Source organism: Struthio camelus, chromosome 7, assembly GCF_040807025.1.
Source record: "Struthio camelus isolate bStrCam1 chromosome 7, bStrCam1.hap1, whole genome shotgun sequence".
Taxonomy (NCBI): Eukaryota; Metazoa; Chordata; class Aves; order Struthioniformes; family Struthionidae; genus Struthio; species Struthio camelus.
In genome coordinates, this window is record NC_090948.1 from 17,256,925 (window position 1) to 17,269,516 (window position 12,592).

General features: G+C 52.7%; 1 protein-coding gene across 5 annotated transcripts in view; it reads right to left on the reverse strand.

Annotated features, from left to right (window-relative positions):
* Positions 1 to 9,379, reverse strand: part of HPSE2 (heparanase 2 (inactive)) — a 130,985-nt gene extending 121,606 nt beyond the window's left edge. For 3 of the 5 annotated variants that reach the window (XM_068949939.1, XM_068949938.1, XM_068949936.1), the window contains exons 1-3: positions 9,194 to 9,379; positions 6,491 to 6,660; positions 5,383 to 5,540 (exon numbers count right to left, since the gene is read on the reverse strand). In XM_068949939.1, the coding sequence (XP_068806040.1) occupies positions 5,383 to 5,540; positions 6,491 to 6,660; positions 9,194 to 9,286 (421 nt within the window). In that variant the 5' untranslated portion in view covers positions 9,287 to 9,379. Of the gene's footprint in view, positions 1 to 5,382; positions 5,541 to 6,490; positions 6,890 to 9,193 lie in introns of those variants that run through there. The other 2 variants (XM_068949940.1, XM_068949937.1) reach the window with 2 other exon arrangements.
* Between the last annotated feature and the right edge of the window lie 3,213 nt (positions 9,380 to 12,592).

The window sequence follows — 12,592 nt, forward strand, 5'->3', positions numbered from 1 at the left end:
TACAAGCTGGTGTAATTCATTCAGATACATCTGCTGCACTCTAAGGGCAAAATTTCATGAGCTGGCTGGGCCACAGGGACAAAGTCCCAATGGGCTACACAAACCCCAGGGGAAAGGTAAGAGAAGCTGTAGTGGCCATGCACTCTGGCCAATGCAACGTGAAGAGCTCCAGTTACAAAGCATCTTCTTTTCCCTTGAATTTTCCTCCATGTGCACATATGCATGAGGGAAACTCAGGGCAATGTTTATACCACAACAGTTTGTCTGAAGCTGGTCTCCATGCCTTTGAGATGAGAAGTCCAGGACTATCCTGCAGATAAGGAGACTAGAGACCAGCCTACAAAACTCAAGTCACAGCACCAGCAGGGAGCTTCAAAAACTGGCTCTGAGGCTTCAGTGTCTGCAGCATCCCTTGCTGAATCAACAGAAAAGGCTCCAGGTTTCCACACCACACTTAATCCTCAGGCACCAAGCTCCAGGGCAATGTGCAAGTCAAATTTTAGAAAACTCAACTTGGAGGAGGTTCTGTATTTAGGCTAGAGCTGCTGGGAATCTGAGTAAATGGGTAGCCCTATGTGCTTATTCCAAAAAGGAGTTGCTCAAGACTTTTTCCCTAGAGACCAGGGTTTTTTTTATTGTCCCATTCATTCCTCAGAGCCAGCTGGCCCTTGGCAAGAACTATATGAGATAGCTGAAAGGACAACCACAATGAAATATTTGGTACATGATCCAATAACAAAGAGACCACACAGACTAAGTATGAGACCTTGCATCTTGGTACTTGCCTCGGGATCAGACATGCACCTATGGCAGGAAAGAAATACATCTCAAGATAACAAACCACTGCTCTCAACATGAATGGTGAAGAAAAATAAACTCAGCAGGGCAGACGGAGAGAAACACCACTGAAGGGAGAGAAAAGACCTTCAAGCTAAAAATTATGTTACACTTCTGGATCATCAAAATATCAAAAAGTTTCCGATAAATCCCCACCTCCAGGTACCACACACCTGGATATATGATACTTTCTTTTTTTTTTTTTTTTTCTTCTAAAAACAGACTTCAGGCAGGCCAATGCCCTATCCAAGCAGGGTATACTCTGGAACTGACCGTGCAGAACATGGGCTGCATGGGATGGCAGCCACCTGGAGCGCACTATACATGAGAGTATAGCATAACAGATTATTTAGATGACTTAGCAGTATTTAGCAAAGCTCAGAGGATATAAGCATAGATGACAATGCCTCATATACATATCATCTATTCTGTTACCATCAATAGGGACTGCACACCCTACAGCTCACATAAAGCATTTATGACAGGCAATCACTTTGCAAGTTGCTTTGTCATGTAGAGACAAATTTGCCACCAGGTGATGAAATTTCCATGCCAGCCTTACATGCCCCCTCTTCACTGGCTGCCACCACAGATTGTTCACATTATTACCTTAGCCGCCCAAAGAAAACTGGTCTGGAGTGCGGTGAGGCTGTTCAGAGTTGTAAGGGAAAGATGCTGTACACATCTGGTATTATGCAATCAGTGCTTCTAGGAAAAGTTGGTACAAGAAAAGAATGATCCTGAAGCCTAAAAGAACCACTTTATTTCAGGAAAATGAAGGGTGTTTTAGAGACGAGTCACAACTATTACGCTTGGAGAGCACCCATGCTCTCCCAGAAAAAGAACTTTTGGCTATAAAATATGCTGTTGAAGTACTAAATTACCACTGCTGAACTCGTATCAGTTACAGAGCTGACCCCAGTCACTCCACAACCCACTCAAGTGACTGAATGACAAGAGGAGATGAGACCCAGGATTATAAGGTACCACAGCAAAATCCCAGCCCTGAGTACCCTGCTAAGGGCCAGTTCTGTCATGCCTGAGTCCAGGCACTTTTCCAAAGGAAGCTGCCTGCTCGAACACCTCAGACCTAAGGGAGCAAGACAGATCCCTGCCCTGCACTGGCTCCTCACCTCTGTGTCCAAGGGAGGCTTCTGGGACACCTTAAGAAGACACCATTTAAGATGAGTGTCTTTCTCCTCTTTCTCTTGTAAGCTCAAGGCTTACAGGGATGTTGAAGCCAAGTCTACCCAGGATATGGGGTTCCCTGGGGCAGTATCAATCTCTATAGCCAAAGACGACACAAATCTCACACTCTGCGAACTTAATCAATACACCTTAGTGTCTGACGGTGTGTGCATTTGAGGGAGGAACCTGGGGCTTCCTATTTTGGAGCACCAATAGCAGGAACAATATAAGGTGCACTTCTCCCTGTGAAGTATAAAGAATTGAAAAGAGGGACGGAAGGAGGAAACAATGAAAGAGATGGACCAGTGAAAGGCACAGACCTAGGTAAAGGCAACCTAGGCAAGGCAGGCATAATGCACAGCTTTCTATGGAAGAAATGCATATAATTTGAAATGGAAGGAAAGAGTAGGGAAAAGCTCTGAAGAGATCAGATCACCAGGACAGTGGAGTACTAGAGGGGTACACAAGAGGTATCAGAGGTGAGGAATATCTGATCTGAAGGGCAGCAGGGTGGAACCGGGGGATTATAGCATAAAGATCCCTGTGCAGAGTTTCATTCAAAATTTCAGCAAGCATAATCACATCACACAACACCCATGAAGGATGCAGCAAAGCAGTTGTGTTGCTGCTGGCTGCCTGAATGCCTCAGACCAACCACCTTCAGGTTATCTGTGAACACACAGAGGAGTACAGCTGCCTGTGATGTGAACACCACTCAGAGAAGTTACTTACTAATAACTGCAGTTCTCTGAGCAGTTTTATTCACATGTTCTTCAACTTTCCCTCTTAGTCCTGCACCTTATTGAGCTGCTGCAGCTGAGAGGAAGGTGAGGAACATAAGATGGGGACTTCCCTCTCCGTTTATGTGTAGGCCACATGGGAACATGAGGCACACGAGCATCCATGGGATCTGTAAAGCAAAAATAGGTCCTGGGTTCAGGGACCCAGAATCTGGGTGCACCCACAGCATGAATGTGCAAAAAGGCAAATACTCAAAGAAGAATTCTGAGTTAGCACTAGTCATGTCACTAAAAACACAAAGGTGACGTTTCAGACTTAGACATTCAAAATTTTCTCTTCAATTACTTTTTTAAAAGTAATCAAGCCCCTCTGACTTCTTCCCCACTCTCATCCCACGGAAGCTTAGAGAAGAAACTTCAGAAAATAGATGCTGGTCATACAAAAGCACAAGCACATGGAAAACAAACAAAAACATCGCAGATAACTTGGGGAGTGGTAGCTAGCAGGATGTTTGCTGGCTTCCCCCATGTTTGGACACTGATTGCCATCTTTTTTCTGTGCTGTCTGTTCAGATCACATGTTCCTCAAAGCAAGGGCATCTGGTTGCACATTTGTTCATGCCCTGATCCCAAGAGCCCCGGGCAACCTGCAGCTGAGGGAGTGAAAAATCAGACCAGTGCTCCGAAAGGAAAACGTGGCTGCTATGATCCAGCACAGCGGGGCAGAGAGTTGCAGTGGCATCAGGATTTCATTTTGGAGAACTGAATTCCCCCCATGAAGTGCTCGATAAAGCCTCAGAACAAAAAGATGAGAGCTACTAGCAATTCTGGCCATGGAGTTTGCACACAGATCTTAAGAACAAATAAGAGAGCTTTGCTTCCAGGCAGGAAATCCCTTTTACCACACCTTTCTGATTTACACTGATGCTTGATACACACCACATGTGTCCCCTCCCTCTCTCACCCACATTTGCAATGGTTCTGTTCCGCATTTAAGTGATGAAAAGTTAAGACCTGTGGTTACAACTTCTTTGAGAAGCTTCATTTTGAAGGGCTGCTACATTTCAACTTTATTGCTATGAGGAGAACTAGGGTGGAAAAGAAAGAGGGAGAAAAAAAAAAGAAGAAAAGAAAAAAGAAAAGCCCCAAAGCCTTCACTCTTTCCCTAAGACGAAAACTGTCGTGAAGACATCTAGTAAGTGTAAGTTCTCCCCTGTAAGTTGTTGAAATATTGACCTTTGGGCTGAAGCAGGAAAATTTATTCCCACAAATGGTTTGTAGGAATCACATATACAATTTTATGCACTACACTTAATTTCTTCTACTTGAGGTAGACAGCTGCAGGTTTGGTCGGCATTTTCTCCTGAAGTTCATCTCAGTAGGCAGAGCTTAAAACAAATTCTTTGCCTGAGATTTGTTACAAGGAGAAGAAAAACAAGTAACAACATCGGGATCGCTTCAGCTAGGAGACCCAGCGGAAGAAAGAGTGTGAAAACTTACCCACCTGCCTGCATCTGGGAATACAGGGACATTCATCTTGGTGAGAGCAGATATTTTTGTGGGGGAACAGCAGGAGTGAGCCATCAGAAAACTGGCAAATGCATCTGCTTTTTCCATTCAGTATTGTGCTGTTGACTAGAGCTCTGTAAAACTTCCTCTTTTCCACAGACTTGCCCACTGGGATCTGTCTGGCATTAATTGGCTTTCAAAATTACTTATGGAAATATCTTCATCTAATTTGTTAAATCTTTGAGTGAGAAAAAGGGGATTTTGTTTGTTTTTAAACAAGCAAGACAGAAAATTATTCATTTTCTGCACACATACATTGTAGTCTACTTTCTAAAATAAATGCCTCAGGACAGAGACTTGGCCCTGACTTTTTTTACGAAGTTTCTTTGTGTGAATTAAGGGCCGCAAAAGGTGAAAAACCTTTTGTGCAGTTGCAGAACCGCTGGGGAGGAGGGGACAACGGCGGAGAAGGAGGGAAGGAGCAGCAGAAAGCCGGCAGCAAAGCGGTATCCGCGGCGAATTTCGGAAACACCTACGGCGGCGGAGCGGCGCGGGGAGGAAGCACAGCCGAGCGCCCGGCCGGGCGGCGGGGAGCAACGCGGGGCTGAGCCGGGGGCAGAAACGCCGCCCGGCTCCTCGGGGAACGCAGGGCTCCCGACAGCACCGGAGCCGCGCCGCGGGCACCGGGCAGGCGCGGGGCGATGCGTGCAGAGGCGGCCGGGCGCACCTCGCCTCCCCGGGGCTGCGGATCCCCGTCCCCGCCGGCAGCGGGAGGAAAGTCCCCTCTGCAGGGCGCGGGGCTGGAGGCGGCAGGATGGGGGCCAGAGCAGCCCCGCTGCCCAGGCCCGCCCGACCTTTGTTCCCCGCGGCCGCCTTGTGCGGAAGCCGCGCCGAGACACCGCGGGCGCGGGCGGGCTCCGCCGAGGGCGCCCGGCACCGAGCGGGCCGGCTCCCGCGGCGCCCGGGAGGGAAACGCAGAGGCTGCCCGGAGCCCGGCGGGGCTCCCCAGCGCCTCCCTCGCTGCGGGCAGCGCCCGGGCGGGCAGGGGCGCCCGGGGCGGGGGGGGAGCGGGACGGGGGCCGCGGGCTGCCCTCGGCTCGGCGCTCACCGTCCTCGTAGTTCTTGAGGTAGTAGTCGGGGCCGGGGCCGCCGCGGGTCTTGGCCGGGTTCTTCACGTTGTGGAACTGCAGAAAGTCCGTCCTCTTGCCCGCGAAGCGCAGGAAGGCGGGAGCCAGGCCCCGCGCCAGGGTCACCAGCCGCCGGGAGCTGCGGGGAGCGGAGAGCGCGGCTGAGGGGGCCGTACCTGCCCCGGCGGGGCCCGCGCAGCGCGGCGGCGCGGCCCGGCCAGGCCTCCCTCCGCGGCTGGCTCGGCGCGGGCAGCAGCGGAGCGGCGCGGAGCGGCCCGGCAGCGGGGAGCCGCGCCGCCCGCTGGCGGCGGCCAGGCTGCCCCGAGGCCGGCGGCACCCGGCTCCCCCGGACAAGTGCAGTGGCGTCGCGGAGGCAGAGGCGCTCCGCCGCCGTGCGCGCCCGCGCAGCTTGGCCGCGCCAGGCGGGACCTTCCGCGGGCCGAGGAGAGGGGGGGGGTGGGCAGGGAGCCGGCCCGGCTCCGCGCCGCCCGCGCCTTCCCCCCTCCTTGGCCCGCTCGTTCCCCTAGAGTCGGGGGCGGCAGCCTAAGGGACCCTCGGAGCGGGTGCGCGGACGCGCCGCTCTCCCTCCCCGACTTACCCAGCAGGGAGAGGGCTCTGGCCGTCCCAGCGCCTCCAGGCCGCGGCAGCTCGGCACCGCCGGTGGAGCCCAGCGCAGCTGCAGCCCGGCTCTGCCCCCCGCGCAGGGGCTGGAAGTCCGGGGAGCGGAGGGCTCTGAAGACCTGGCCGGCACCCCGCTCTCCGCCCGTCAGGACCTGGGGAAGGCTCGGTTCGGCTCGGCAGGCGGCCCCTTCCTGCTGCTGGGGTTTTCCCTGTGCTGCCTCGGCCCCATGTTGCGCTTTTCGCAGAGAAGCGGTTGTTGGAGCGAGGGGAGCACGACATTTTTGCAGTCATAACTGATAAGTCTCTGAAATGCTTTCTCCATTGCAAACATGTGCATCTTAATGGAAACCATGGCCTCGCTCCCTCCACCACAACAAGCTCCGCCAGCAGCGCGGAGCCCGGCCGGGCCGGGTCTGCCTGGGCGCCCCGCGGGCGGCGTGGGGAGGCGCCGGGGGGCTCCTGCCTTACCTTAAGAAATCGAGCCAGCCATCATGAATGATGGAGGGGTCCAGCTGCAGGGAGAGGAAATTCTCACTGATTATCCTGACAGGGCTCTTGGTGTTGACATCAAGGAGAATGAGAGTTCTTCCCTTCACACCTGGAGGTTTCTCCACCGGCAGCGCTCTCCTGTCCCCGGCCTGGGAGGACAGCGAGAAGGTCGCCATGAGAGCCAGCCCAGGTGCCATCAGGGCTAAGAGCCCGGGGGGGCAGGAGCTGGGACAGGGCATGCCGGAGAGCAGGAAACCCCTAATTAACTCGCTGTCTGCAGGGGCTCGCTGGTGGCTAATTGTCCTTATCTAAAGTGTGGGGCGCTCTGCCTTTTTTTGCAATGTTTTGGTGCTGGTGGAGGGGAACTCACGCCCCTGACCAGCCTTTCTCGCAGCCGGTGCCAAGACTCCTTGCAGCCAGCACCGCCCCTTTAAGAGATGCAGGCTCCAGACATTTTTAACTTTTTGAAGGTAAGGGGAGGCTCCTGGTTTAACCCCCTCGGCTCAGGGCCCGCCCGCCCACAGCCCCGCCAGCACCGAGGTTTCGCTTCGCTCTTGCTGCGCCGCGGACCGACGTCCAGTTTCCGCGGCGGGAAAGCCGGGCCGGAGCCGGGACACCGGGGAGGCAGCAGCAGCCCCCGCGCCAGCATCGCGGCCCCTGCTCGTCTGCGGCGGCGGAGACGGCTGAGGCGGTAAGGCAGCGAGGGCGATGCGGCTCTGGGGAGGAGGTTTAACACCCTTAAAAACTCAAACTGCTGGCGGGGGGCCCGGCCGCCTGCGCGGAGCGGGGCCGCGCCGCCTCGCCGCGCGGGGATGGGCTCTCCCAGAGGCGAGCAGGACCCGCGGTGCGTGCTGTGGGGTGCCGGGGGCCCCGGCGGCTGCACCCGCCGCGGGAGCCGGGCTGAGACCCCCCGTGTCCGACCGCAGCGGGGAAGGAGCGTGGCCGCGGCAGCCGTCACGCCTAACTCGCCCTACCTGGGCCCGCGCAGCGCAGCGCTCCCCTCCGCGGCCGACGTTCTCCGCGCCGGCCGCCAGCGCCCGGGCAGGGGCACCCGGGGACGGAGGCCGAGGGCTGGCGGCGCCCGGGCCGGGTCGGTGCGGTGCGGAGCGCAGCGCCCGGCGGACAAGGGGCCCGCAGCCTGGACGGGGCGCCCGCAGCACCATCTGCTGGTCGCGGGCCCGGCCCCGGCCGAGCTGGCACCCACCTGCGGCCGCCTCTTCGCCGGGACCGGGAGAAGCCGGGCCCCGGGGGAAGCGGCGCGCACCGGCAGGTCTCGGGGCTGCGGAGAGAAGCAGTCCGAGGACGGCCGGGCTCGGCCCCGCCGTCCCGGCAGGGCGGTGGGCTCTCCCCCTCGGTGCCCGTGCAGGGCGCCGCCGTCTTTGTCGTGCGGAGCTACCTGCAGTGCGGCCAGGCCGTCGGCCCCGAGTCGTTCCCCACCTCCCACCGGTTTTATGGCCCGGGCCAGGGCCCGGGAAGCGGCGGAGCGGGCCCGACTGCTCCCGCTGCTGCCCGCCCCGAGCGGCCGTGCTCTGTGCACCGACGGGGCTTCACGCGGCGAGTAAAATACCCGGGCCCCGACCCCGGGGAAGTCCGCAGAGCAGCGCCGTCTCCCTTGGAAAAACTCCCCTCGCATCGCCCCAGGCAGCGTTTCAAACCAAGCTCCTCAGGGACACCGCCGGCCCCAGCCGCCTCTGTCCTGTCCCAGTCCCGATTTACCTAGGCAGGAGTTGCGGGGTCAAGAAATCACTGTGCATTGAATAATAACCAGGGGAAAGGATGAAAAATACCTCTGGCTCTGCTAGGAGTTAGCAGGAAATGCGCAAAATAGGATTTGTCCTGAAACGATTCAAATAACGCCTAGGAGAGCGAGGCTTAAAATACACCTCGGAAAAGGCTGCTGAGTGCAGGACCCGCTGACAAAAAGCAGCAAGCCGGTGCCTCGGCGACAGGCACAAAGCAGTATGTATTTGAGAGCTGTACAAGTAAGAGGATCCGGGGGAAAGGGGGAAAGTGCTATGCAATTTTAGCTGTGCAAAGCCCTGGCATCCCGGGACAGGAAGAAGGCAATTTAAGCCTGGAAATTTGTGTTCTGCTGCAAACACTTCAGGCACAGTCCGCAATAGCGTTTTACTGACCCTGGAACTGAAGTCTCTGCTTCAGAAGTGAGTTGGCTACCCAGGTTTTGGGTTACCTCTGAAAGAGAGACACGAGTTCCTGAATCATCTCGGATTTTTCGTTTGTTTGTTTATTTTGTTTTATTTTTTTCCTCCTCATTACCAACCGAGGTCAGTAGGCTCCGGGGGGCATTTGGGGCTCTAATAAGTGTTGTGGCTGCAGGCCGAAATTTGTGTATCGCCTCGTTTTGCTAAGTATGGCTCTCTTTCAAAACGAAATTCTAATACATCATGTAATAAAGGACAAGAAAGAAAACAAATTATTATGTAACTTCCTTTATATATTTTGTCCTTGCAAATAAACTGGTTTGGAGGAGAAGTGTGTATATTCTGAAATGTTCTCACAATTAGTCTCTGCTTTGAATGCAAACTCCGGATGCAGTGAAGTTAGTTATCTGCGGAGTTATCACCAACAATGTAAAACAAGGAAAGGAGCAAAAAGTTTTCCAGCTGCCAGGGTCAGCCTGCAGATTCTGGGAAGACGGCGCTAAAGGAAATATTCACTTACCTGCTCCAGCTTTCCAGACGCACACCTGGAGCCCGAGTTCAGCTGCCTGCCCCGATCCGTGGGTCTCTTCCTCAGCAAGCAGTTGCACTCCATTTTGCATCTCGGTATAGAAAGCTGAATCTAAAGAGAAGCTACTTCTTAAGCGAAGTTTCTTAAGCGAAGTGTAGGTTTACTATAGGAGCCCTATAAAAGTGGGAACTCGGGAGGGCGCTGCAGCGGGAGCGGGGGCGCGGGGCCGGGGCCGGGGCCGCTCCCGGCCCCGCCGGCGGAGGCACAGCGCAGCCCGGCCACCTGCGAAGGGGCCGCGCCGCCTCCCTTGCACAGCAACGCAGCTCCTGGAGAAGGAAGCAGCCCGCTACCCCAGCTAGAAGGTATCTCAGTTTACGCTAGCTGTGATTCCGGCTCACTGTGAACTGCTGGTGCTTTCTTACATTGCGATTATGACTTTAGAAAGGCTGACTCGCATAAAAAATACCTATAAAGATTTACTCGTTTTGTTAGATTTGGAAATACATTTCCCCATTTTTCCACTACTTTAAACTAGCTGTTTTTAATCTCCAAAGCAGTCATTGGGAAAGAAGAGTGGGGGAGGAGCAGCATTTATATAAAGAGTTTAACCAAAGCACATTAAATATTTTCCCAACATCACCAAATAAACAGCAATCCTCCAGCTCCCTATAAACTATTTAAAGCACGTCATATCATCTCTTCTGCTCTTGCCAGTGTACTTTCCTTTTAATTTATAAGCCGATTAGAGCAAGGGCCTGTCTTTTTGTATATATTTGCAAAATGTCTGGCACTCTTTCAGTCAGTTACAGTTCAGCAAACACTTAAACCTGCATTTAACTTTTGTATCATAGGTAGTTACTTTGATTTTTTTCCTCACTTTTGTAAAGCTACTGCTTATAAAAGTGCTTGTTGTAAATGATCTGAGCAGTCTTTGAAGGCATTCAGCAGAGGAGATCTCTTTGGATGTCGTAGGCAGGACTGTTCCAATAAAAAGGCAAGGGAAATTTAAACTGAGCTCTCAGGCTGTAGAAATCGGTCCAAAAGAAAATGGGGAAAACCTTCTCAGGAGGAACATTTTTAATTCGCTAGAAAATAAACTTCTGCTCCTAGATGATGAGAGTTATTATCAATAGAGGATGTGCTGTACCAAACAAACCTCCATTAGGCCAGGAAGGATAAAACAAGTTAGACAGCCTTTAAAAAAAAATGTCTGTGATTCCCGAGATATCAACCATGTCTGTTTCTGTAGTGCTGTCAAGTAAACCTGAGTTATGGATGCTCTAAAAGAAGCCAGCAAGGAGAAAATTAGCAAGAGAAAATAAAGAACGCTACGTATAGATACCCTAACAGAATATATTTTCTTTTCAGGCTCTTAAACGCCTGCCCTGTACCATGGCCTGAGTTACTTGTTCTCCCCAAACAATTTCTGAGGAGAAGAGCAAGTCCAGTGAATGTGGTAAAGCTGTGGCCATTAGAGCATGTAATTGCACGACAGATTCTTTTTTATGGAGGTTTTTGCTCTTTGTGCACTGCAGCGTCCATCATTTTCACGGCAAGAGCCTTAATGCTTGCAACGGACCTCCTAAAATTACCAATGCATAAAGGTGGATGTTGCACGATCCGAACTCCGCTTTTAAAACGTTTTTTTTTTTTTTTTGGCATGGTTATCTATCACTTGTCATCTGAATGAACAGGCAGAAGACAACGGCTTCATTTAATACGGTAGCTGTGTATCGCCCTTTAGCATAGGTGACCTGTGAAGTTCTGTAACAAGCAAAAACAGTTGCCTGGACGAGGGAGACTGGCTAGCGAGGGAGCCCAGGGACAAGACAGGAAGCCTACTGAAAGAGCTTCTTCCTTCTATTCACGCAAAAAAGCAAGACAACAACCAAAACCAAGTGCCTGGTCAGGAAAAGCACATTCGGAAACGCTGTCTTTGCATTTCTGTCAGCATGAAATGCACATAAAGTGCTTTCTCCAAATCTAGCCGTAGGAAAAGAGAGCACTGTGGTGCCAGGAAAGTTTATCTGCGCTCAGTAGCTGCCTAACGACGAAGAGAGGGAAAGAAGGGGGCAGGAACCAAAAGAAGGCACCAGCCCGGTGAAGCCTGCGAGCGCGGGCTCTCCCCGGGCGGCACGCAGATCCCCGGGGAAGGCGCACGAGAACGGAGCTGAATTTTAGGCAGCTGCTGAGAAATGATCATTTTTCTTTTTGCAACTTTATTCTATGAGCATTTAGTTACTGTGCGCTCTGCTAGAATAAACTGGATGTATTCTTTCCTTAATCTGTCTGTTTTAATCTGCGCCGTCTCAAAGCGCTCTGACAAACGCAGGCTACGCTAGTCCTGCAGATCCGCTCATGGAGAGAACCAGCAAGTTCCCAAAGTGTCTGTCTCCCAACAGGTGTTTTGAGGCTCTTGAAAACCGAGGTGCACGATTTCCACAAAGCTATGACAACTGCTCTGGAGGCTGATAAAACCAGGTACCATCGCAGCAGGCAGAAATCCTCTCTGCCCAACGCCTCTCCAGCAAGCAGGAAAAAACCAAACCAAACCAAACCAAAACGGATTACGGCTGAGAATATCTGAGTGTGCAACAACGCCCTTTGGCAGAGAATGCCCTTTAGATCCTCGAACTTCCCTGTACTAATCAATGGTCTGATACAGCTTTTGTTTTTCATATCTTGAGTAAAAGTAAATGTGACAGCAATTTGACACAGTCAAATAGATTTAGAGGACAAATACAATAGTGAGACCCGTAGCTCTGCAGCGCTCACAGTACCCTCATAAACGTTTTTCTCAAACGGAGCCCAGCCCTGAAGAGCAGAGAGATGTGTAGCATTATCCTCGTTTCACATCATCACGGGAAAAAGAGAGAGAAGTGAATACTCCAACTTTACAAGCCCGAGAATGAATGCAAGCATGTTTTTGTCCCACCATCTGGGAAGAGATGATAGAGGTGAAGGAAGAGGGAATACAGGGGGTGGTAAAACTTCACAGAGACCTTATATATTTCCGCAGAAATGCTTCACATTCCAGCAGCAAACACGAAGGAAGCGGACATGAGGAGTAGATCAGAGAGGGGAAATAGGAAGATGGATGAAGTGCAGGACTGGAGGAGCAAACAAGTCAATTACGAAAGGGAGAAAAGCGCTGTGTGCAGACACCAAGGAGGAGAGGCAGCTCAGCGGAAGAAACGGCAGCCAAAGGAGCACGCCAAGAAGCTGCCAGGGTGAGGGAGGCAGAAAAAAAAAAAAAAAAAAACCAGAATCTTCCAGGTAATTGCAAGACTGTAAAACACCTCGGTCACCAGAGCCTGCAGCTCTGGTTGGACCACTGAGTGCTGCCCTGCTGCGAACAAACGCCGGAGGAACCAGCTAGGACAAAGCTGC